Source organism: Diospyros lotus, chromosome 8 (assembly GCF_014633365.1).
Source record: "Diospyros lotus cultivar Yz01 chromosome 8, ASM1463336v1, whole genome shotgun sequence".
Lineage (NCBI taxonomy): Eukaryota > Viridiplantae > Streptophyta > Magnoliopsida > Ericales > Ebenaceae > Diospyros > Diospyros lotus.
In genome coordinates this window covers 15,442,057-15,468,940 of record NC_068345.1, presented here as the reverse complement: position 1 = coordinate 15,468,940, position 26,884 = coordinate 15,442,057, and the positions used below count along the sequence as shown (strand labels likewise).

The window sequence follows — 26,884 nt, the reverse complement described above, 5'->3', positions numbered from 1 at the left end:
ACCATGGCAAGAGAAGGATAAGGCTATACAAAATTTGAGGAAGAAGTAATACTCTAGTTTTTACAAGAATCATAGAAAAAGAAGTCTTGCTATATAAGAGAGGGATAAGAACTTGTCTTTTGATGAAACCAAAAGGGACTTGCTACTCCAAAACTAGAAATCCACACTTTAAGCCAAGAAGAAATGGAAGAAAGAAACGAATAAGAGGAAGAAAAGAAAGATATGGTCGATTGGGAGAGAAAGGAAGAGAGAAAGCAAGAAAAGACAAGAAAAAGAGAAGGCATGGGGGAGGAATGGGCTATCATCAGCTCTCCAACCATCCCCTTGGCTAATTACCATTTTTCCATTCTCTTTAACACACACACAATACCCTCATTAAACCCATTTTGGTCATTTGCCTCTTTTTCTTTTATTTCCCATTTTTCTTTTTACTCAATAATACACACAAATTTATTTATAATAAATACCCATTTATGAAACTCCCATTTTACCCTTAGCTTTATCACACTCAACATATAAGACAAACCCTCATTAGTAATTCCACCATTTCATTTTCATTTAATTAAAACACCTCATTTTACACACATGGGCTCAAGTCCAAATCAATAGCCAACTTATTTTTTTTAGGCCCAATGAGTTAACTCTTCGACTTGACTCCAACCCAATTCTTTTAACTTTCAACCCTTGGCCCAAACCTAATTTAGCCCACTACTTAGGACTCTTCAATTCATTGCTAAAGCCCATACTTAATTTCTTAACATATAATTCAATTCATTTATTGACTCATTAATCACAATATTTCTAGCACTTAATTCTCGGTGCTAATTTATTACACATAATAAATTATAATTTAAATAAAACTCTGGACCCACTAACGGGTCATTACAGCATTCCCACCTCTTACACTAGATGGTTTCGCTCAATGACAAATCACTGACACCAGTGCACAAGACACTATGTCGTCTCTAATCAAAGGACAAAATACACAATCGAGAGCCAACGACAGGTCATTAATCCTCAAACCACATGTTCTATCGTAGGCGTCACATTCAGTGGATGTTCTTCCAACACCCACTCACATGTCTATTATATGCATCCCATGCATTGTGATGTGTGACTCACCACCCCATGTCATTAACATCTCCATGCTAAACAATGGTAACAACCCATGTGTCAGTCTATTAATCAACTAATCATAATCCCCCTTTGACAAATCTAAGGACTAAGAATACCTTTAAGAAATCCTAGACTAGAAATCCAAGTCGCACAGTCTCAACAACTTGAGAGTAAGAAGTCTACCAAGAAGTCTAGAGACTCATTCATAAGATGAGAGGGAGAGATATAAATGAAGATATGACTTTTTATTAATATCAAGAATAATCAACAATGACATTCATATACATCCCATGTAATGTAAATCTAGCATCTAGAACACTATCACTAACAAGTGATTGTAGAAATCCTTGGCCAAGGTACATACGATCGAAAAAGAGTTTTTTATGTTGAAGGAGTTCCTATATGTAATCTCAATCACCTTAGACTAGATCTAGAATAGTTATCAAGTTATGTGAGTTTAATCAGTCCATGGTTCTCACTCAGTTAAGATGTTAGTCAATGAAAGGACTATAGTACACAATAATTGAGAGCCCTAATAGATTTATAAGAAACTTTGACTTTAATGCCATTAGGATGGTCTTGAGTCCTAGCTAAAGGATACTCCTGATCTTTCGAGACGCTTTAGGGATCTTTTGAGATGCTTTCAGTGTGGAGAAGAATATCGAGTGCAAGGAGTTGAAGTCGTCGGACACTTCAAGGACGAATAAAAGCTCATAGCCGAAAATATTAATAGTTGGGAGAATGGACAACAACATGTGGATCCGATGAAGGCATTCGTCATGTTCGTTACAAGAGACCAATGCGGGTGAGCAAATACAACATCTTTTTCATGGCAAGAGATGTCGACAACCATGAGTGGGTAGTTGCAGGCGGCTTGTGGTGGTTGTGGTTCGTTCTCTGACAATCCCGACAGTTATGACAGCAAAAGTTGTCATTGGTACAATGGTTGGGGTTTTTTATGAGCTCCTGAAAGCTGTCCGGCAAAAGTTGATGGTGGTGGATTTACAGCCACAGCCCCTTTGTGATATCCCGCTTAAGGTCCATTTGATTGACATTTTCTTTTGGAGGAATGGTCCAAACTCTTATTCACCTTTATTGAGACGATCCTAGCACTAGTCCAACGGAGGGAAGGGTTCTAGGATAGCTTATGGGTGGATTGACTTGATCCCTTACACTTGTGAGGGTGGCTTGTTCAGTGAATGATAAGTACTGGAGTAGATGAAGAGTTAGTTCGGGAAGTAGGTTGGTGGGCCAGTAAATGATGGGATCGTGGGAGCTCAACTAGGAGACTGAAAAGTTCAGGTTAAATGGGCAACAGAAGCAACTGGCATGGTCTTTAAGCCTGAGGTATCATTTATCGTGTATCGTATTTCCATATTGTATGGTTATGTTTTATATGCATGTGCCTATTATCATAGTGTCATGCAAGAAGCGATCCACTTTCTCTGTTTGTTTATATGGTTTTTCAAAAAGTTTTAAATACTAGTTTGTCTTCTTGCATCTATCGCTTGGCTTTAGCACATACCTCCACTTGTCAGCAACATCCCCTTTCACAACATCCATGATCGAAACAAGTAAACCGTTATACAAACACCCACATAGGCTGAAATCACTAAGCTTAGGCTCTGATAGCACTGAAAGGATGCCATTGGGGGTGCGTGCAAATGCTTAGCGACAAATGCAAGAAGACAACTTATTTTTTAAAATTTTCAAAAAACCAAATAAACAAACAACGGAAGCTGATTGCTTCTTCCATGACATAGCGATAGCATCCATATGTATATAAAACATAATCATACAATATGGAAATGTGGTAAACAGTAAATGATATCGCAGCCTCAAATAACATGTTGGTTGCTTCTGTTGTTTGTCTGACCCAAACTCTTTGGTCTCTCGATTGAGCTCCCGCGATCCCATCGTGTACTAACTCACCAACTTACTTCTCGAACCAGCTCCTCATTTGCTTCGGTACCCGTTCTTGGCTGACCAAGCCACCCTTACAAGTGTATGAGACCAAGTCAGTCCACCTGTAGATCGCCCTAGTGTTAGTGTAGGTGCTCTAGACCCAATCAGATTGGGCATGTTGTACATCGACAATTGTAATCATGTTTATTATTTGAATAAGGAGTTGTTCAAATTCACAAGAATTCATTCTATTAGTTTCTTGTTATTATTGTAATAACCAAATGAAACTAGATAGAAGTTCATATGATGTATACTGTGATTAATCTATAAAGATGTGAGATGATGCATCACAGTTTCTAGACATCATTAAACGTCCCAAGTCGTAGCAATGTCAAGAATGGACATTGATAATTGCGGTAAGACTTGTATGTGCTATGTTTTTGCTATGTGATAGCAATGGGGCTCTCACACCCATAGGCATGGGGATGCCTAGACAAGTACATAGGTGACCAATGTTGGAGAACGTGTCACTGGACATGACTCGCCATGAGAATCCATTTTGGTTACATGTTGATGGTATTCTCATACGAGATGGGTGTAACTAATCCTTGGACTTGAGGTTGTCACGGTCATCTCATAAGAAGATCGATATGCTTTGACATCATTTCAATGGGCCCAGACAAAGGCTGCACGTGGGCGATCGTTGGGTATATCGTGAGGCTTATGGAGATGGGTGTATAACCAAGATGGGACTCGTCTATCCCTTGATAGAGGATGATGTATCTAAGGCGCCTTCGGTGGATATTCACTTTAAATCCATGGCCATGGTAAAAGAGATCAATAAGGAGTTATTGATTTACTTTCTAATTAAGTGAAGATATCCGGAAGATCGAAGAAAACTCATGTGATCGTTATCAAGCAACACATCGCCATACTTGAGATCACATAAGATACATTGACGAGAGGATCGAATTACACGGTAACCATGCTCGTGAAAGGTTATTTGCGGATTATGAATCCTTCTGAATAATTGGGTAGGCATGATGCCTTGCTAGAGGCCAATCTTGTCTTATGTGTTTGTACCAACACATTGCCAACATATTCGGAAGCCTAATGAGTAATACGCAATAGGCACGGTCCCTAGCTTAAACCAGGAGAGTAGACGTATGGTTAAGTGGGACACTTCGGCAAGAAGATGTGCCGTCGTAGGTTCTCATAGAAAAAGAACAAATAGACGTAATGATGTCAATATGACGAGGAGTCGTTATAATAGAAAGAGTTTCCTAAAACGGTAATTGATTAAATTAGGAACGAGTTTCTAATTTAATAATTTTCTATTTATTAGAGTGGCAAATAGGAAATAAAATGTTTTTGGGCTTAAGTTAATATTTGGACTAAAATAGATTTGGACCAAATATTAAATTGAATATTATATTTGGACTAAATTGGATTTGGACCAAATATTAAATTGAATATTATATTTGGACTAAATTGGATTTGGGCCAAATATTAAAATAAATATTATATTTGGACTAAATTAGATTTGGGCCAAATATTAAATATTATATTTGGACCAAATTAGATTTGGGCCAAAATATTTTATTTAAACCTATAAAAGGATTTGGGCAATTTAATTATATTTCTAGTTGGACTAGAATAAGTCCACTTAATATTCTAATTAAATTAGAATTAATGGACTGGCCCAATCCATTAAGGTTTTAGAAACCCTGGGATATTTCACTATAAATATCCCTTTATGGGTTGCCCAAAATCAAGGGGTTTTTGGTGTCATTTTTCAAGAATTGAAAAACGCATTGCTGTTCACTCTTCCCCTTTTCTTTTGGCATCAATACGAAACAAGGGCGTTCTTTTACTGTCCATACACAAGCCGCGCAAAGGAGAAGGAGCTAGCACTCCTATTCTGCTCTCCTTGCCAACGGACGCGTGCCGCGTATCACGAGTTAAAGGCCGGACGCTTGGACGGCTCGAATCCGCGAACGACTCGATAATCTAAAGGTTAGATTTATTTATTTGTTTGTGAATGATTTAATTTCGACGTTAATCCAATCGCCGGGATCGGGGTAAGTTCAAAAATTTTGAACTACGTTGTTTACCCCGTAGCGATCTTGCTTAACTTTCACCTAGAACTCTCTGCTGGACCCGTGCTAGGACCATCTCAACGAAGGTGAAAAAGAGTTGAGACCGTTCCTCCAAAAGAGCTAAGACCGTTCCTCCAAAAGAGTTATCCATCCAAGGGACCTTAAGCGGGATATCACAAAGGGGGGCCATGTAAATCCAACACCAACAACTCTTACTAGAAGCTCATCGAAAACCCCAACTGTTGTACCGACGACAACTCTTGCTATCACAAAAGCCAGAGAATGAACCATGACTATTGCAAGTCGGGAGCAACTACCCACTCACGGTTGCCAAAAACTCTTGCTATGCCTGAGATGTTGTATTCGACTGCCCACGTTGGTCTTTTGCAATGACCACGACGAACACCTTTACCGGATCCGCACGTTGCTATCCATTTGCCAGACTATTTATATTTCCAACCATGAGCTTATGTCCGTCCTTGGAGTGCCCAACAACTGCAACTCCTTGCAATCGATTTTCCTTTCCACACTAAAAGATCCAATCAACCAAGAAGAAGGCTAGACACCACTCCAATCTGCCACCGACGCACTACTTCCTCCTTCAAATATATATCCAATATATATTAAGTTGAGAGAGAGAAGAGTCCGTGCACCTGCTATTGTAAATATATGTATCTTATACATATATATGCAGTGGACAATTTGACTGGTAGAACAGAAGAAGAAGGAAGGAGACGGACAGAGAGACATTGGAAATCGGAAGAAAAATGCACAGTGGCGCACGCATAGAGCACACTGCACTACAACATGTAAGGAAGAGATAGAGAGGGCTCTTGTGTGCCCAGCCCACTTCTTGTTAGCTGCCTTCTTCTATTAAAATATATGTATAATATATATTAATATCTCATATAATTATATATATATATGTCATAATCACTATCATTCAACATCATTTATGGATGATTCTCTTCATTTCTATCACTACCATTTTCTCCCTCATCCTCATGTTCCGTTTCTTCTTCATAAATTATATTTTCTTCCTTTCAATTCTCTCACATTCACATTCCTTATGCTACCATTGTTGCAAGCCTCAGCCATGTCATCAATGCTTCTGACATTCACATGCATCTTTTTCAAACAATCCACACTTAATCCCATATCGAAATAGTCGTTATTAGATGCTAATTTACACAAACCCTCACTGTATATGCTATTTGACTTTTGCCAAAAGGTTTATGCTTCCCTAATGATACCACTCTCCTTAACCATTCTTTGAATTTCTAAGATTGATAGTTTATTAGCACAACAAAAGTAAAAAAAAAAAATCAACTTTCCCCCCTTTATACCCCATGGTGACATGCTTTCAATTATGAAGTACTCTGAGTATGTATCTATGATGTAAAAAAATCAAATAGGTCAAATTTCACTCAAATTACAAAACTAACAATACAAGTATTAACTAAAAAAATCACATTACTTAGGTTGATTAAATAACATATTCAATCACTTTATACACTTTCTAGTTATTGTCCTTTATTATGTGTATCTAACTATATCAACCACTCAACAAACAATTTCATATATATAAAACAATTTCAAACCATGAAGAAGGAAACAAAAATTTAAGTTTACCACATTTTGGTTCCACTCCCCTTGGATCCATCGCTAATGTTGCAGTAGTTGCTTTCTTCTGTACCATATTTTGATTTGCAATTTGTTTCAATGTAAACCTTAGCTTTTGGGTTTGATTAGCTTAAACCAAAAAATGATACTAGTAATGATATTTTACATAACAAAAAATTAACAGAGCCTAAACAATAAGCAAATATTATCAAGGGTACCTCCTTGTTTGCAATAGAGGTGACATGAGGCGAACGGGCAAAGCAATGGTAGTCGGAAGCAGTGGGTGAAGCAATAGTGATCGAAGGAGAACGAGACAAGTAGCGGAGATAGTTGACACGATGAAGGAATCGAGAAGATGGAGGGTTTGATGGCTGTGGCAGTAACAACAATAACAGTCTTGGTGGAAGAGAAGAATATAAGAAAAGGAAAGAAGATAGGGAATGGGCGTTTACTGAGGTGAAGTAGTCAGAGACGACGATGAAGCAGTGGGTGATCGAAGGTGGAGGCGAAGCAATTGGAGGTGGCGGTGATTTAGTGGGTGATCGTGACCGAAGGCAAACGGGGATGGAGTGTTGATGGTAGCAACGACGATGGCTGCAACGACGATAGTAGTGACGGTCTTTGTCGAAGAGAATGAGAGGATAGGTTGCATGGGTTGAAGGGGAAACACACAGAAAGAGAGAGAGAGAGGAGGGGGGGAAAGATTTATTAGTTTTTATTACATAATTAGTATGTGGGTTTTTTTGTTTGCCATATCAATGCCACGTCACTAATTTTGAGAGGGGATTTGTAAAAATTTTTTAAATGTGACTACGTTATAAAAATTTTCAAAAATTAATGACAAAGAATTAAAATTTAGTGGAGAATAGAAAGGGATTAAAAATGACATTTAGTGTGATTTATCCGTACAAATAAAGTAAGAGTACTAGCAGGAGCTAGTTTTAGCGCAGGCCGATTTGAAATTTCCGCGCCGCTCTCTTTTCTCTCTCCGTGGGGATGCCGGCGTTTCGAGGAAGCCTTTCGGGTTCCAGTCCACAAAGAATGGCTTCTGCCGTTACCCACAACTTCATCGACGACGACGTAATTCCATCTCTCTCCCTCTCTCTCTCTATACATATATACATATTTATATATGTGTAGGTTTCTTTTTATCTCACGAATGCTTGTTTCTCTCTGAAGCAATTCGACTGGGAAGCAGCTGTTAGAGAGGTTGACCATGCTTGCCAGGCCACAGACCCATCTCCTTCACGCCCAATTGATCCTCTCCATCAAGTCCCCACTACTAACCCACCTGTACACTCTGACTCTGGCAATTCCCACAGGAAATCTTCGGCTTCTAGGCAATCCACGCTCGATAAATTCATTGGCAAGGCGGGCAATAATTATCCGTCGGAGAATCAAGGCAAGTTTGAGGGTAGTGGGGCTGTCAGCTGCATTAAGATTGATCCCGAGGTTGCCAAGACATGGATTTACCCAGGTTTTATTCCCTATTCTTCCGTTCATTTCCCTTTCTTTGTATCCAAGTAGTGGGTTTTCTGGGTTTTGGGGTAATTTGATCAACATGGGTTTCTCTGAGAGATTGAACGATTTATCCTCACATGGGTTCTTTTTTGACATGCATTAGCCACTATACGTTGATTGGATTTATTTGTATTTTGTTTTCTCCGCTGTAGATGATTCCCTTCTACTTTTGTATTTGGGAAGTGGATTAGCTGGTTTTACTAAGCAAATTTAATTGTTCATCCTTCACATTGCTGTTATTCGTGAGCAGTAGTTTAACCTGATACTCTGAGAAAAAAATTCTATGGCTTGTACGGATACATGTTGCACGTCTAGGCATTCACATTGACTGATGGGCTAGGAGATATATCTTGATGGAAGACTTTACTTCAGCATAATAAGCTAATTATCTTGCTTCTTTCCTGGCAGTAAATGTTCCTCTGCGGGATTATCAACTATCCATAACCAGGACGGCGCTGTTTTCTAATACATTGGTGGCATTGCCAACGGGACTTGGTAAAACTCTTATTGCTGCTGTTGTGATGTATAATTACTTCAGATGGTTTCCAGAAGGTATTCAGTATTCTATACTACATCACATTCCAACCAAATGGTTTTGAGTTATATATTTTCCCTTTATGTATCATATTACTTTGAATTGGTTACTCGGTTACTTTTGCATTTGTTCTATTCCATTTGTCAGATGAACCATTCACTTCTTTGCGGTTGATACTTATAGTTATTATTATTCATGTACTGATGTTACAAAAAAATGACCCTGTAACACCCTTGGAGAACTAAAATTGATGTTCCTGACCTCACTTAGTGGGATTAAGGCAAGTGACAATGATGATGGCTCAATGTACTCTATTTTTTGAAGCGTTAAATGTATTGTGAATTTGGCCATGTTTAGTTTGTTTGATTAGTGTTTGTTAAAGCCCCACCTCTTCATTTTGAGAAGTGTATGAATATGTTAATTTTCATTATAGACAAAGCCTTGACTTTACATTATTGACAATGCTCATATTTAATTTAACTTATTTAGGGTTTGTTTAGAAGCCTGACATGCATCTTGTGTTTCCTTGCCAGGGAAAATTGTTTTTGCTGCTCCTTCTCGACCACTTGTTATGCAACAAATAGAAGCATGCCATAATATCGTGGGGATATCACAAGTACGGAGCCATTTTTATTTTCCACGAGCTTGCTTCCTAATATTGTCTTTTAATTAGACAGTTCACATATGAGAATCTTCTACACATTTTGAGAAAGTGGTGTCAAACTGATTGCAGGAATGGACAATTGATATGACAGGTCAAACTATTCCATCGAGAAGAGCATGCTTGTGGAAAGCTAAACGTGTCTTTTTTGTTACTCCACAAGTACTGGAGAAAGATATTCAATCTGGTGAATCTTTTACTGTCCCTCTGGCACGACTTGGAATATACTAGAATGTATCTTGAAATGGTTTTATCATCGTTGACTTCAAAAGTTTGCAAGTGGAATTCATATTTATGTGGACATATTACTGATTCCAAGACATCAACTAATGAAACAGCTACTGAATTTTAATGGAACATTCATAATGTATGGAGAAGGTTATCCAAACTGTGTTGAGTTTTGCTGATACATTGTCAAAGTGGTTATGGATGGCAGTACATAATTAAAATTCTGACTTGTGGAATACAATGTGTTAATGGGTAAATCAAATGTGGATATGGATGTGGATGGCAATACAATCTTAAAATTCTGACTTCTGGAATACTTTCAGTTAATGGGTAAATTGATTTACCTTTCTAGGCAAGAAAAGTATGATCTGGAATGGTTAGAGTGACCCTGTATGCTTGGGGCCTCTAGGAAGTTAGAACCCATATTACCATTGGATTGTTTGAGATATGAATGGAGAGAGTCAATGCACTCATGAGAGACAGAAAGGTTGAGGAGAGTGCTTCCATTTCTTGGAAGGTTATAAAGGCTGGAGAATCTAAATCCTTGCAATGAAGTAGGGGTAAGGCCCCTTATTATATGTTATTGGGTATTGGACATTGGGAAATGACTCACCTATTCTTGCCATTAACGTTTGAATGGAGATTTGACCTGAAAATACACTTGTCAAGCCCCCCTTGCCTAGGTTGGTTGAGCTGCAGGCCCAAAAGTTTTAGGGAGGTTGGTCAGCACTCCACTTGATAGCACCAAGAGCCTTATAGAGTTTTATTTTTGGTCTTCTGCTAACTTTTCTCTTGTTGATTGATCAAGTTGTGCTCCCTTCTCTATTTGAGGGGATAGGGAAGAACCTTGATGAAGCTATTTACTTCAGCCTCCAAACCGTGACCCCCAGGTTTCGGTTAGATTATTCCTTTTTCTTCCTCTGTTAATTCCCCAAGCACACTTTTGTTTTGATTGTATTTTTCTATCTTCTGGGGATGTTCTGTATTGGGATGGATGTTTTGTTTCAGGGATCTGTATTTATGTTTTCCTGTAGCTTTTCTTCTTATGAATAAATCTCTGCCTTTCTATATATATATATATAAAAAGAAAGCTACGCCACATGGGGGATAGAGGTGCTTTGTACCCATATAAGGCATAGATTAACAGAGTGCATTAGAATTTAAAATGATCTAAATCCTAACACACCTAACACAAAATTATGTTGAACATCCTTAGAACTACTAGAATATGTTAGGTTAAGTCTTCCTTAATCTCTTTCATTTTTCTTTTTCTTTTAAATTTTGGCAGCCAAGTTTCAGACAAAATGCAATAACAACATCACAAACATTATATCTCGTGTCATATTTGAGGAATTCTTTAGAAGTTTTCTTTGCTCTTCCTCTACCTTTTTTGCTAGAAACTTCTCGTGAATCTGATTTTTGATTGGTGTCACTCCATCCTTGGTATGGATGATCTCATTTTTAATTTTGTCTTCTCTTGTATAGTTACGCCTCCATTGTAACATTGTCATCTTAATTATGCTCAGTGTTGTTACAGGTGTGCCTAGGCGCGCGCCTAGGTGCAAGGCCCCTCAAGGCGCAGCCATCTCGCCTTGCCATGTCCAGGCGAGGCGAGATCCAGCCAGGCGCGCCTAGGCCCTTCAGGCGTGCCTCCCTTAGGCGCACATGCCCAGCTGAAAAATCATGTTTTATTTTCTAAACATTTCTGTTAAAACTTAAAGAGAGAAAATAATAAAATATAATATTAAAAAGTCAACAAAACTCAAAAATATGATGTTCCAGCTCATTTGATTTCTAGAAGGCCAAGAGACTACACCTCCAAGGCTCCAAAACTCTCTTACGCAGCATTATTTTCTCTCCGCAACACAGCAACTGCAACTCCTCAAGTTCTTCTCCAGTTCTGATTGAGCTGCTTCTGCTTCTCTAGGCCAAGGTAACATATCGACAATCCTTTCTTCTTCTTCTTCTTCTTCTTCTTCTTACGCTGCTGGCAGTTGCTAGCTTGCTTCTTCTTCGGCAATCCTTGTTGCTTCTTCTTCTTTTTCTTCTTCTTCTTATTACGCGGCTGCTTCTTAATCTTACGTTGCTTTGCTGCTATCCTCCTCCTTCTTCTTCTTCTTCTTACACGGTTGCTTCTTACGTTGCTGTTATCCTCCTTCTCCTTCTTCTCCTGCTATCCTTCTTCTTCTTCTTATGCTACTGCTACTGCTAGCCTGCTTCTTTTTCTTCTTCTTCTTTCTTACGCTGCTACTACTTCTTCTTCATCTTCTTCTTACGCTGCTACTACTTCTTCTTCATCTTCTTCTTACGCTACTGCTATTGCTAGCCTGCTTCTTTTTCTTCTTCTTCTTCTTATTCTGCTTCTTCTTCTTCTTTTTTACGCTGTTGCTGCTACTTCTTCTTCTTCTCTTCCTTTGCTTCTTCTTCTTCTTTTTTACGCTGCTGCTGCTGCTTCTTCTTCTTCAGTTATTTTTTTGTTTAATCTTTATTTGTTGATGCCTACTGCTGTTTCTTCTTTTTCGTTTTTCTTTTAACATTTTTTGGCATAATTTAGCCTTAGTCTTTACAAATTTTCAAGTATACTCATATAAAACTGCTGCAACTGCAGCATTTAGAAATAGAATAGAAGTTTTAATCCTTAATCGGATCCTATGCTTGATTAGAAATAGAATAGAAGTTTGATCTCTACTACTTCCCTGGATTTCTTCTTTCCCCTCCCTGAAATTTTTTCTCTTCTCCTCCAATCTTCTTATTGTCCTGCATCAGTTCTCCATTCCAAAAAATCCCACCGCTAATTAGAATTCTTTTTCAATCCCTCCCTTCCTTGGTTGAAATTCAGCCACTTATTGATCCATGCTTCTTTTCAGAATTTTTTTACAATGTTTTTTCAAATTTATGACTAGCTTATGATGATTATGGCAGATATCCTAATCCTAATGGCATCTGATTCAAATGCTCCTAGTGGCTCCTTTGGCAGTGGTAGAAAAGATCCAGCATGAAAATATAACACACTGCCAGATCCAAAGGACATAAACTGTTTAAAATGTAATTTTTGTGGAAAAATAATGAAAGGAGGGGTTTACCGAGCTAAACAACACCTTGTTGGAGGGTATTGGAATGCCAAAGTTTGTTCAAAATGTCCTTCACATGTTAAAGAAGAAATTAGAGAGTATATGTCGAAAAAGCTAGAAGAGAAGAACAATAGTGATGTTATACCAGATTTTGACGACATTGATACCCTTGGAGATTGATGATGATGATGAAGTGGTTTTTGAAAGAGGTGTTAAATGGCCTATGTCTTCAAGTTCAAATCAAGGTTTAACAATGCAACAAAAAAAGCAAAGGATGAAAGGGCCTTTGGATTTGCTTTTGCCTCCGAAACTTAAAGTGAGCACTGGGAAGCAAACAACAATGGAGACCCATGTCAATAAAGAACTGAGGGAGAATGCTTGCGTTTGGTTTTCTAGATGGATGTATGAAGCCGGCTTGTCTTTCAATGCAGTCAAGTATCCAAGTTTTAAGCCAATGATTGAGGCTATTGGTCGAGCTGGTCCAGGCATGAAACCTCCTAGTTATCATGAGGTGAGAGTTCCTTATCTTAAGAAGGAGTTGGTACGCACAAATGAAATTATGAAGAGTCATAAGGAGGATTGGCCTAAATATGGATGTTCCCTTATGTGTGATGGTTGGAAGGATAAGAGAGAGAGATCTTTGCTTAACTTTTTGGTAAATTGTCCAAAGGGAAGCATGTTCATTAAATCCATTGATACTTCCTCATATGCCAAGGATGCTGTTAAAATATTTAAATTACTTGACCAGTTTGTAGAGGAAGTAGGTGAAGCAAATGTGGTTCAAGTTGTGACTGATAATGCCTCGGCTAATGTTTTAGCTGGTAAGTTTGCTATTTTTTAACTTTTACCTTTGAATGATGTTGATGTTGTTAGTTTAATGACAGATTTTTAACTTGTCTTATAGGAGAATTCTTAATGGCTAAGCGAAAGCACTTATATTGGACACCATGTGCTGCCCATTGCTTAGACCTAATGTTAGAAGATATTTTTAAACTTCCAATATTGAAGAAGACTTTTCAAAAAGCATGTGTAGTAAATGGATTCTTGTATAGCTCTACACAAGTGTTGAATATGATGAGAATATTCACAAAAAAGAGAGAGATGTTAAGTCCTGGGAAAACAATATTTGCCATGGCTTTCCTCACCCTTTCAAGACTTCATAAACAAAAAGCCAACTTGAGGAAGATGTTCACTTCAGAAGAGTGGACTAACTCTAAATTTGCAAGAGAAGCACGGGGTAAGCTTGCATCTCAAACAGTGTTACAAGATTCATTTTGGAAAAATGTTCTTTATGCTCTCAAGGTGTCAAGGCCACTTGTCAAGGTGCTTAGAGTGGTAGACAATGAGGATAAACCTGCTATGCCTTATATTTATGAGGCTATGGATAGGGCAAAAGAAGCCATTGCAAAATCTTTTGATGATGAAAGGAAATACAAGCAAATATTTGAAATTATTGATGGGAGGTGGAATATTCAATTACATCGTCCTCTACATGCAACCGGATATTACTTGAATCCAGAATTTTTTTATTCAAATGCAAGCATTGGAGAAGATTAAGAGATTATTGATAGGTTGTATCAAACCATAGAGAGGTTGGTTCCCACTGCAGAAGTGCAAGACAAAATTTCTAAAGAGCTAAGCTTGTATAAAAATGCTGAAGGGGTATTTGGAAAACAAATATGCATAAGAGGAAGGAATCAATTAGCACCAGGTAATATGGTTTTTTAATTAATAATCTAAGTAAGTCTAATCATTAGTCTACAACTAGCGATTTTCAATTACTGATTATGTCATTATGGTATATTTTTTCCTAGTTGAATGGTGGTCTCAATTTGGTACTGCAACCCCTAATTTGCAAAAGTTTGCCATCAAGATATGTAGCCTCACTTGTAGCTCTTCAGGTTATGAAAGGAATTGGAGTGTCTTTGAGCATGTAAGGGTGTTTTTTCTTATTCTTAATATTCACCACTAAAGGTGTATAATTTCTTATTTCTTTAACTTACTGATTCTAATTTAATTATGACAGCTTCATAACAAAAAGAGAAATCGATTGGAGCAACAACGTCTCAATGATTTGGTATTTGTCAAGTATAATAGAGCTTTGAGACGTCGTTTCAGTTTGCGTAAATCAATTGATTCAATTTCTTTAGATGAAGTTGATGAAAGTAATGAGTGGTTGCTTGGGGCAATTGATAAATTTGGAGAGTTAGATGATGAGCTGGTACATGAAGATCATGATTTGATATGGGCTGATGTTGCTATGGCATCTGATGTTGAAGAAGCTAATCATTCAACTAGATCAAAAGCGACTTCAACTTCAAATTTGATAAGGGGGAGGGGGACAAGGGCATCAACTTCAAATGCTCCAATGGATCTTGATGAGGAAGAAGAAGATGGAGAGGGAGATGATGTAGAAGATATTGGAGATGATAGTTCTGATGATGAAAATATGGATACATTTGATCTTGATGATGAGGATGATTTCTAGTTATTATGTATATCTAGTTAATCCTAATTAAAATTTAACCATTTAGGACCTATTAATGGTTTAAGGTTGATCATTTAACTTTTCTTTTTAAGTTGATTGTTGACTTAAAGTCTTAAAACTAACATTTTTTGGTGGGTTTTGCTAAAGTTTAATGACATTTTTAGTACTATTTTGTTGGCTTTTAATTATATATGTCAAATACTAATTTTGTTTTTTATTTGTGGTGTTTAAATGTTGATTCCTTTTTCTGATTTGTTGAAATATGGTGGGATTTAATTTGCTGACATTTATAGGTATGTCATGAAGTATGTTTATGTTGTGATTTATTTAATATATGTTGAATTCTTGAATTTTTTGATAACATAAATGTTGATATGTGATTAGGATCTATTTTATGACTTATTATTCAATTAAGAAGTATATTTTTCTTACTTCTTAATTAGCATGCGCCTTGCACCTGCCAGGCACGCGCCTCGCCTTGCGCCTCAGGCTCCAAGACCCTTTGCGCCTTAGTGCGTCTTGGGCCTTTAACAACACTGATTATGCTCATATTTTGCTTATTTTGCATATGTTAGGCTCTTGTATAGTTACGCCTACACTGCCTATCGTTATATTGAACATATATATATATATATATATATATGAATTCATACAAACCAAAGTCTGTTCTAATTAATATTGTTGGAGATCCGAGTTGGATTAGGAGTGTTGGTGTTTAAATAAAAGAAGGATGAAGCAGCCGATCAAGATGCCTAATAAATCGGAAGCTGATAAAGAAAGATAAGTCTGATTTGAAGATTAAGTCTTTTATGTTCTAGTTTATCTGTAACTTATTCAAACTTTGTCTATATCTCATAGGATTAGGAGTTAAAGGCCGTAGACTTCACCTGTATATATAGGACTTTATTCAATACGAACTGTGAGTTTGATTGATTCCATCCTCCTTCCATACCTAAGGCTGTTACGCTTAGGTTTTATTTGTTTTTGTTCATCTAATCCCACATTTTTCTCCTAAAATCATGCTGTAATGAAAACAAAACATAACTGACTAAACTTATCAGCAAATAACTAAAATGGAAACAATTCAAATAAAATCAGATTATCAGCAACTGACAGAATGAATAAAAAATAAGCAGGAGAATTATATCTCACAATACTCCTCCTTGATTCTTTTGCTGCAAGCCCCAATGTGTTAATCTTCAGTTTCTCAAATCTGGACTTCGTAGAGCTTTTGTTACAATATCAGCAAACTGGTCTTCAGAGCTGCAATGTACAAACAAAACTTCCTTCTCTTTTTGAGCCTCCCCGATGAAGTGATTCTTAATCTTGAAATGCTTAATTCTTCCATGAAAAATTGGATTTTTTTGCAATGGCATTAGCTGATTGATGGTCACATCTGATCTCAGTTGTATTATCTCGAGTCATATATGTCATGGTCCTAGGGTTTAGCCTAGGACTAGAATGGAAATCGGAAGGATCCGATTCATTTAAAGTCAAGAACAGAATGTATAGAGGGGAGATTGACAAAGAATGGGGAAGAAATTAGAAAGAATGGAGGGAGAATGGCAGAAAATGAGAGAGAGATTAGGGAGAAATCTTGGAAGGGAATTGAGAATTCAATATCAAAATCAGCATGTCTTTTACAGAAGAAGGACCAAGCTTATATAGCTTGAACCGTGGGTGCTGCCACAGCATATCACACCCACTCTAACTAACTGATTTGTTCTATTCTAACACATGGACACCTGTCAGATTCTGCCATAACAAACTAACCAGCTGGAAATGAAATACAAACAAGAGAATGAAATACTAAGGCAATACAAGTAAGTAATATCCAAGCCGATACAAAACTTGGCTGCAAAATTATAGTCTCCCTAGTCTCGTGACAAACTATTGCAACCATATTACTATGATGCTCTTTTATTGTTCCTTGGGTTATGACAATATATTCTAATCTATTAGTAGTTTTCTCAGCCAAATGGCTTGATTCACAGCAGCAGCTCTGCTATGTACTCAGCCTCACTGAGCAACAGTTTCCTGCTTCTTCGAGTTCCATGCAAATATGCCTGAGCTGAGAGTAAATAAATGACCTGAAGTACTCTTCATATCATCGCAACATCCTGTCCAATTACTGTCTGTAAATCCTAGCAACTTCAGCTCTTCTGTCTTTTGAAACAAAAGACCATGATCATTTGTACCTTTGACATATCTCAGCACTCTCTTTGCTGCCCTGAAATGAATTTCACTTGGAGCGTGCATGAATCTGGAAAGAAGAGTGACAGCATACATAATGTCTGGTCTTGTTGCTGTCAGATACATCATACAACCAACCAAACTTCTGTAAATTCAAATTCTTTCATCAGTTTTTTTTAACCATCTTCTATGCTGACCTTCTCATTTTGAACTAGTGGTGTGCTATTTGCAATTTTCCGTGCTGAATTTTTAAGTACTTCATTGGCATTTTTTTTCTGCCTAATTAAAGATTCCTTGTGGAGATTAAGAAATCTCCAAGCCAAGAAAGAGTGACATTTCTTCCAAATCTGTCATTTCAAAGACTTTCAGCATTTGATCCTTGAATTTTTTCAGCAATGTTGAACTACTTCCTGTCACTAGCAAATCATCAACATACAGTGAAACAACCAGCAAATCACCACCATTGGCATTCTTTACCTACAGTGTTGGTTCACTTAGACCTGTTGAAACCAAAGATACTCTTCTATTCTACTGTACCAGGCTCTAGGAGCCTGCTTCAGGCCATACAAAGCCTTCTTGAGCAGATAGACCTTTTCTTCACTTCCTTTTACTGTAAAACCTTCAGGCTGGTCAAGCCTTGCTACTGGTCAAAGGTTTCTAGAAATTAACCCCATATTGTTGAGAATAGCCTTTAGCCACAAGCCTTGCTTTTAGTCTGTATGCATTCAGCTACGGTTTACTTGTCCTCATACTCATCAGCAAAATGGTATTGCAGAAAGAAAACATCGGTATATCACTGAAATGGGCTTAACTCTTTTGTCACATGCTAACATGCCTTTGAAATTTTGGGTGGAAGCTTTTTCTACTGCTGCTCATTTGATTAACATTCTACCTTCGTCTTCAATTCAGTTTAATACACCTTTTGAAAGGTTGTATCACAAACCATCCAACTATCATTTTCTTCAACCGTTTGGCTGTGCATGTTTTCCCTTTCTTCGTCCTTATAATAGGCATAAGCTTGATTTTCATTCTACCAAGTGTGTTTTTCTAGGATATAGCTCCACACAAGCTAGTTATAAACGTCTTCATCCATCTGGTCGAGTTTATGCGTCTCGACATGTTCATTTTAATGTGCATGAATTTCCTTATTCTAATATTTTTCCTTCAGCTAATGCTTCAGTTCATGTGCCTTCTGGCATGGCACAAAATAATCTATCTTCAGATTTCTTGTTGCCTATTTCTTCTTCATCTTCTCATTGTAGGTGTCCTCGAGTAGTTCAATCCTCTCCTGCATCAGTGCTTTGTCCTTCTAACACCACTACATCAGCTGCCACATTCGCTAGTCCATCCTTCAACCCAGTTGTTTCAAATTTCTCCTTATCAGCTTCTCAACCTAGAATTCCAAAGTATAAGCTTCCTCCTGCTCCTTCAATTCATCCCATGGTTACCCTTAAAGCCAAACATCCTTCCTTTTCTACCTCTCCTCATGCCCTGTTAAGCTCACTCGAATCCAGTTCTGTTAGTGAGGCTCTATTAGACTCATGATGGGTTCAAGCTATGGAAGAGTACAATGCTCTTCACCGAAATCATACATGGGAGTTGGTTCCTTATTCAAAGGATATGAACCTCATTGGTTGTAAATGGGTTTTCAGGGTTAAGTTTAAACCTGATGGATCCATTCAAAAGTATAAAGCTCGATTGATTGCTAAAGGATTTTTACAAAATCCGGGTGTGGACAGAGACTTTTAGCCCAGTTGTGAAAGCACCCACAATTCGAGTGTTGTTTTCTCTAGCTGTTGCTTTTGGCTGGGAAATACAGCAAGTAGATGTTAATAACGCCTTTTTGAATGGTGATTTGGCTGAGGATCTGCTTATGGCACAACCAGAAGGGTTTGTAAGTATTGTTGCTCCTACTCATGTATGCAGATTAAGGAAGTCTCTCTATGGCTTAAAGCAGGCTCCTAGGGCATGGTACAACAAGTTAAAGATAGCTTTGCTTGGTTGGGGTTTTGTTCGATCTGTCTTAGATGCCTCTCTGTTTATTAAAAGGACCGATGCTTATGTGCTTTTTGTATTAGTTTACGTTGATGATATTCTTCTTACAGGATCTAATCCTGTTGCTTTACAAGCTTGTATTCATGACTTGGATAAGCAGTTTGCTCTTAAAACCCTAGGAGCTGTTAATTACTTTCTTGGTTTTGAGGCTCATAGGAATAGTAGTGGGCTATATCTTACACATTCTAAGTATGCTCTTGATTTGCTGAAAAAGGCTGGTTTGGCAGATTGTAAACCGTGTGAGACTCCAATGCCCGTTGGTGTGTCAGTAACTGATGAAGGAGAAGTGTTTGCTTGTCTAGCTATATATAGAACCCTCATAGGCTCACTACAATATTTGACCTATTCAAGGCCATATATTGCTTTTGCTGTTAATAAGCTGAATCAGTTTTCAGCTTGCCCTAAATCTCAGCATTGGATTGCTTGTAAAAGATTGCTACGATATATTAAGGGTACAGTCGATATGGGTCTCTTTTTCTCTTCATCTCTTGGTGATTTGTCTTTGGCTGTTTTTATTGATGCAGATCATGCTGGTTGTAAGGTTACTAGAAGGAGTACCAGCAGTTTCTGTGTATATTTGGGTAGTAATCTCATTGTTTGGGGTTCTAAAAAGCAATCAGTGGTTGCTTGCTCCATGGGAGAGGCTGAATATCGGGCTGTGGCTTTGGGAGTAATAGAATTGCTATGGCTCAAGTCTTTGTTTGGAGAATTGGGCTATCCGGTTGGTGCAATTCCTATTGTTTGGTGTGATAACTTGGCTGCGAAAAGTATGGCAGAAAATCCAGTTTTTCATTCTTGAACAAAACGTGTAGGTGTTGATGTTCATTTTGTTCGAGAGAAGGTTGAAAATGGAGAAGTAGAAATTCGGTATGTTCCTACATCAGCTCAAGTGGCTGATATTCTTACCAAGAGTCTGCCTAGAGATAGATTCAAGCTGTTGTGCAGTAAGCTTGGGTTAATTCGTACTCCTATATGTACTGATGGTGTTACAGCAGTCAAGAAGTTACCAGAGCTTGATTTGAAAGGGAGTGTTGAAGATAATGAGGCATTGAGATAATGCCTTCCTTGATTTGAAGGGGAGTGTTGAAGATAATGAGGCATTGAGATCTTGTCTTTATGTTATGTGCTTGTGTGCTGGTTTATAATTTCCGTGTACTTAGTGTGTTGTTTGTTATTTTCCGTGTGCTGTTAGTTTCAGTTGTCATAAGGCGGTTATGCCTCCTTTAGTTAGTTATGAGCTGCCTATATAAAGGCAGCTCACGATGTATTATGTGTGGCTTTTATTCTAATCGAATCAGTTTCTAGTTTCGCTATTCTCTTAGCCTTGGTTCTTAATTCTTCTACCCTAGGGTTTACCATTCTTTCAATGTTGCCAAATTAAACATGATTTGGGTACTTTATCTCTTTGTAGTGAATCATGACTGGAAATTACATCAACTTGATATCAAAAATGCCTTTCTCAATGGGGATCTAGAAGAGGAGGTGTACATGGAGATTCCTATAGGTCTTGAGAATTAGACAAACCCAAACAAAGTTTGTAAGTTGAAGAAATCTCTTTATGGTCTTAAACAGTCTCCTAGAGCTTGGTTTGATAGGTTCACTAAGGCAATAAAGAAGTTTGGTTACTCACAATGTCAGTCTGATCATACTTTGTTTATAAAAAATTCTCCTGGTGGAAGGATATCTATTATTATTGTATATGTGGATGATATAATCCTAATAGGAAATCATAAGGAGGAGATTGGAAAACTCAAGAGGTTTCTTGCACATGAATTTGAAGTCAGAGACTTGGGGAATTTGAAATATTTTCTTGGGATGAAAATTGCAAGATCTAAATCAAGCATTATGGTTTCTCAACGCAAGTATGTTCTTGATTTGCTTAAAGAAGCCAGTATTCTTGGATGCAAGCCTACAAATACTCCAATGGAGATTGTCAATAGAGATAGTGTAACATCTTGCATCGAGCGATATAAAGGACCGGAACAACTTACCCTGATGGGCCTACGCGAACTTCCTAGGGGGTCACCCATCCTTGAGCTTCCCCAACTTAAGCACTGTTAACCCCGGAGTTCTTTGCCTATATTCAGCCCAAAATGTATCCAGTTGGTATTGTTTCCTTTTTTATTATCCTTGATATATACTACCATTCTCTGGGCTCTTGGGGTATTACATTATACTACTCTTCTCTGGGCTCTTGGGGTATTACAGATAGAGAAGGAAAAAGTGCTCCTACTAACAAAGGAAGATATCAAAGACTGGTTGGAAGACTTATCTACCTCTCACACACAAGACCTAATATTAGCTTTGCAGTAAGTGTAGCTAGTTAATTTATTAACAATCCCACTGAAGGGCACATGGATCGATTGTATCACATTTTGAGTTACCTAAAGAAAATTCTTGGGGAAGGTTTATACTTTAAGAAGACTAAGAAGAGGAACATTGAGGTTTTCACTAATGCAGACTAGGCTGGCTCTATTACTATTTGCAAATCAACTTATGGATATTGTACTTATGTGTGGGGGAACTTGGTTATTTGGCACAGTAAGAAGCTGACAGTTGTGTCCCAGAGTAGCGTTGAAGCTGGATTCCGAGTGATGGCTTATGGAATATGTGAAGGAATGTGGTTAAAGTGGTTACTTCTTGAACTCAAAATTGAAGTAGATGATCCAATTAATATGTTGTGTGATAATCAAGTTGCTATAAGCTTAGTTAAGAACCCAATTCATCATGATCAAACTAAACATGTGGAGATAGATAGGCACTTCCTAAAAGAAAAAATAAAGGTGGAATTGTCAATATTTCCTACATTCCTACTGCTCTACAGGTTGCAGACATTTTGACCAAGGCTCTACCAAAGATCAAGTTTGTGGATATGAGATCCAAGCTGGACTTACTTAAAATTTACAGCCCAACTTGAGGGGAAGTGTAGAAAACTATGTAATTATACAATTTTGTATTTTTTAAGTGAACAGTTTTGTTCGTAGGTGACAGTTTTTCATGACTTATCCGACTCCATAGGAGCAGTTTCTATGCTGTAACTCATATATTTTTTAGATTTGAATAATGAAAGTCATGCTTTCTGTCAAATAATTTCATCCATATTTATTGAATAACTTTGAAAATACTCTTCCATGTCTTCTACCATAATATGAATGGTTCTATAGCTGCCAATTGGAATTGAAACTCTGCTACCTCCATATTAGGTTCACTCCCATATTGATGTAGTGTCCTGTTTCTTGATCTTATTTTCAATTCATTCCCAATGGCCAGAACACTTGTGGGAGCTAAACTTGATTCTAAAGGGATTTTGAGGGGGTAAAATTGCTGTATTTAGGAAAGTGAGCAACATGCTAATGTTTTTGCAAAGAGCTTCTAGGAAAAGATGCCAAAACAAACCTTTGTAAAGCAGTACTTTTTCAATTGCACCCTTTTTCTTTTAATTCTATTTTTTCTTTAGATTTGGTCTTTGCCCAATTAGTTAGATTCCTATCATACTTGTCCTTGCCTTCTCTGTCACAATAGGTAGGTCCTTTTTAACAATTCTTCTTTTGGTAGAATTGTTGTTAACAAAATTCACCACCAGTTAAGGCGGTGATTCTCCTTTATTCTTAACTTTAACTTCTTTTCTGATATTTTTGGCTCCTTTTTTGGTATTCATTTTCTTGATTGATTTACCTTTAATTGGACTCTTGTTTAATTTTTTTCCTGATGTGGTATTAGAGAATTCACTGACTAGTGGATCATTTCTTTCTCAGTATCATAAATCAACTTCAAGGGGTGTTCCAAGTGGTGAAAGGAAGCATGCTTATTTAATGTTTATTATCAATTATGAATTCACTGTCACATAAACACATAATGTCAATTTGTACAAAAACTTCAAGTGATGCATGGATAAATGTATATATTTTAAGGGGATAGACTAATTAAAAAAATATGTTCAAGGGGTAATTAAACAAACAATCAGTTTTTTTATTTATTGATCGGTACTTTGTTATTTACAAAACTATAGTAAAAATCTCCTGTATATGCTCAGATAATTCCAGAAGTGTACTTTATAGCTTATAGAAATAGCAAAATTTGTTGTTGTAAGCTATAACTACAATAATATTGGTGATAGAAACTTCTTATAAATCTCTATAGCTTGTGCAATTTTCTTTTCTTGTCTGTTTCTTTCTGGCGTTTCCTTAAAAAGCAATATGTTATAGGTATCTGTTTGGTGGAACACCTTGTGTGTTTGGTGATTGATGAGGCTCATCGAGCATTGGGCAATTATTCCTACTGTGTGGCGGTCCGAGAGGTTTGCAAACCTATTTCTTCTAGTAATTCTTATGATAATGCCTTTTCACTCTGCCATATGCAATTAGTTGGTGTGCTGTTACATGCTTTCTTTATTTACTTTTTTTTTTTTAAAAACTAATTGGTGTTCTGATTTTGTAGTTGATGGCTGTACATGTCCAGCTCAGAATATTAGCTTTAACGGCAACTCCAGGATGTATGTTAATTGTCATCTCATTTGGCTTTCTGAAAGTTTATTGTAGAGCTATATTTTATGTCATTGTGTTAAATGTGATTATTCAGCAAAGCAGCAGACAATCCAACTTATAATTGATAACTTGCAAATCTCAACACTTGAATATCGTAGTGAAAGTGATCATGACGTGAGGCCCTATGTGCATGACAGAAAGATTGAACTATTGGAAGTATGTAATACTTTGTTTATGCTAGTGTTAATTGTTCACAAAAAAACTTAGGGGTCTGACTTTGGTGCTGGTTGGTGCTAGGTTGCTATGGGCCAAGACGCTGTTGAAGTAAATAAATTGCTTTTGGAAGTAATACGCCCCTTTGTTGCTAGACTATGTGCAATTGGAGTGCTCCAGAATAGAGACTTCCAAACTGTATGTTCTCTTCTAATCTGTGATCTTAGTAATTTATTTTTTGGGCTTCACTAATAGTTTTGCTGTGATACCCTGCTTTCCCGGGCTCTTCCTTGGGGTTTTAGAAAATATATCTACTTATATTAAGAAAATGTACTTACTTAGTTAAACAGTCCACAAATACCCTATATAATATCATTACCACCTGGGGTCCTCTGCGGCCCTATAACAAAATCTATCATCACATGCTTCTATTTCCATTTGGGCATATCTAATGGCTGGAACAACCCTGCTGCTCTATAATGTTCTGCTTTAACACACCGGCACACTATACATTGAGCTACATGTTCAATAATGCTTTTCTTCATCCCTGGCCACTACACTAGTAGACCTCTCTCATGTCTCTACAGATTTTGGTTTTGCTAGGATGAACTGCACACTTAGCCATGTGTGCCTTAGGATCTGTTAGAAGGCTACAAATTTCCTATATGCAGCTTTCCTTATATGCAGATTCCTAATATTGTTTGTATTGTGTAGTGCTTTATGTGCTTTATTTCTTTGTCTGATTTAATAGTATTTAGTAGCTGTAGTTTCCTTTTCTGTACAATTCCCTTTTCGGTACATATTTCCTAAACTAGTTTAGGAAGCTATCTAATTAGGAAGCTTCCTAATTGGACTTAGGAAACTGATGCCTATACGAATGATAGGCGTGTATATATGTGGCTGGAATTCATTAGAATGAATAAGATTGGTCTGTTGCCTTCTTCTTCTTGACATGGTATCAGACCCCTAGGTTCTACCCTTGAAGTAAGGCCTTCCTTGATTATTTGTAGCCGAAACCTTCTTGATCCAATCTTATTTCAGAATCCTAGAATTATGACGGACTCCATAGAATCTTGTAGCACAACTGAAGTGCCTTTTACGGGCAGTTCCAGCCATAGTGCGATCACCGGTGGAGAATTACAAAACATCTAAGTAGCCTGTCGGCTGAATGGAAAAAACTACCTCAAGTGGTCCCAATTGATTAGGACGTTTCTGAAAGGCAAGGGAAAGTTGAGTCACCTGCTTGGAACTGCGCCCAAGGAGAGTGATCCCACGTATGCTATATGGGATGAAGAGGACTCACTAGTCATGTCCTGGCTTTGAAGCTCCATGATTCCAAAAATCAGTGACACCGTGATGTTCCTTACAACAGCAAGGGAGATCTGGGAAGCAGTGAAGATCACCTATTCAAAGGTAAATGATGTTGCACAAATATATTAGATTAAAACCAAGGTAGCAGTCACTAAGCAAGGAACTTGGTCCATAATCGAGTATGCCAACTTGCTGTAGACCTTGTGGCAAGAATTGAATCACTATCATTGTATCCAAATGAAGTGTAGTGAAGATACTGCCATTCAAAAAAGGTTTGTGGAGAAGGAGAGAACCTATGCTTTTTTAGTTGGACTAAATGTGGAGTATGATGCAGTTAGGGTCTAGATTCTTGGCAAGACAGATTTGCCTTCCTTAAATGAGGCAATATCCATAGTGTGTGCGGAGGAAGGTAGAAGAGGGGTGATGCTAGAGAGTAATCATATGGAGAATTCAGCCCTTTTAACCCTAAAGGGTCTTAGTCTGGAGAGATGGGCTAGAGAAAATAGGAAGGTTGTAGATTCAAGTAAAACCACAAACAAAGATAATTTATGGTGTACATATTGCAAGAAGCCTAGGCATACCATTGAAAAATGCTGGAAGCTTTATAGGAAGCCAGCCAAAGGAGGACAACCAAAGGGATAGGCCCATGTGGCCAATAGCCAGCAGGTTACAAAAGGGAAAGCTCCAGAATAGGCTGAATTAATGGAGCTCAATCGGGAGGAAATAGAGAAGCTGAGGAACCTATTGGGAACTCTTGAAAAAGGGCCGGGGTAGGTACTTCTAACCTAGCCTTCATAGGTATTACTTCCACTTCTCTTAACTTACATGCTTTAGATTTAACCCTTAAAAATACTTGGATTCTTGACTCCGAAGCCACAGACCATATGACCCCTTCCTCACACAGATTTTTATCCTACAAACCATGTCCTAGCACAAAGAAAATTGTTTTGGTAAATGGTTCCCTAACTACTGTAGCTGGAATTGGGGATATACTTATAAACAACAACCTAACCTTGAAGGATGCCCTTCATGTCCCTAAGCTTTTCACCAACCTTGTTTCCATTAAAAAACTAACCCATGATGCTAATTGTTGTGTCATCTTCTATCCTTCCTTTTGTGAATTTTAGGAAAAGGACTCGAGGAAGATGATTGGGCATGCTAGGGTAAAGGAGGGACACTTTATCATCTTGAAGACCTTAGTGGACAGATTGCTAAGAGACAGATTTCCCTTGTATCATTTTTTTTAGTTAAATCCAATAAAGATGTACTTTGGCTTCATCATTTTCGCCTAGGACATCCATCTTTCAGAGTTCTTCAATTTATGTTTCCCTCTTTGTTCAAGGGATTAGACATTAGGGATTTCCAATGTGATGTTTGTTAA

At 37.6% G+C, this 26,884-nt stretch overlaps 1 protein-coding gene across 1 annotated transcript in view; it reads left to right on the top strand.

Moving 5' to 3' along the window:
* The first annotated feature begins 7,687 nt into the window (after positions 1-7,687).
* Positions 7,688-26,884, top strand: part of LOC127808204 (DEAD-box ATP-dependent RNA helicase FANCM) — a 63,717-nt gene continuing 44,520 nt past the window's right edge. The window contains 9 exon segments of the mRNA XM_052346628.1: positions 7,688-7,823; positions 7,923-8,220; positions 8,673-8,816; positions 9,333-9,415; positions 9,533-9,647; positions 23,701-23,792; positions 23,933-23,987; positions 24,074-24,195; positions 24,277-24,390. Of these exon segments, the coding sequence (XP_052202588.1) occupies positions 7,740-7,823; positions 7,923-8,220; positions 8,673-8,816; positions 9,333-9,415; positions 9,533-9,647; positions 23,701-23,792; positions 23,933-23,987; positions 24,074-24,195; positions 24,277-24,390 (1,107 nt within the window). The 5' untranslated portion in view covers positions 7,688-7,739.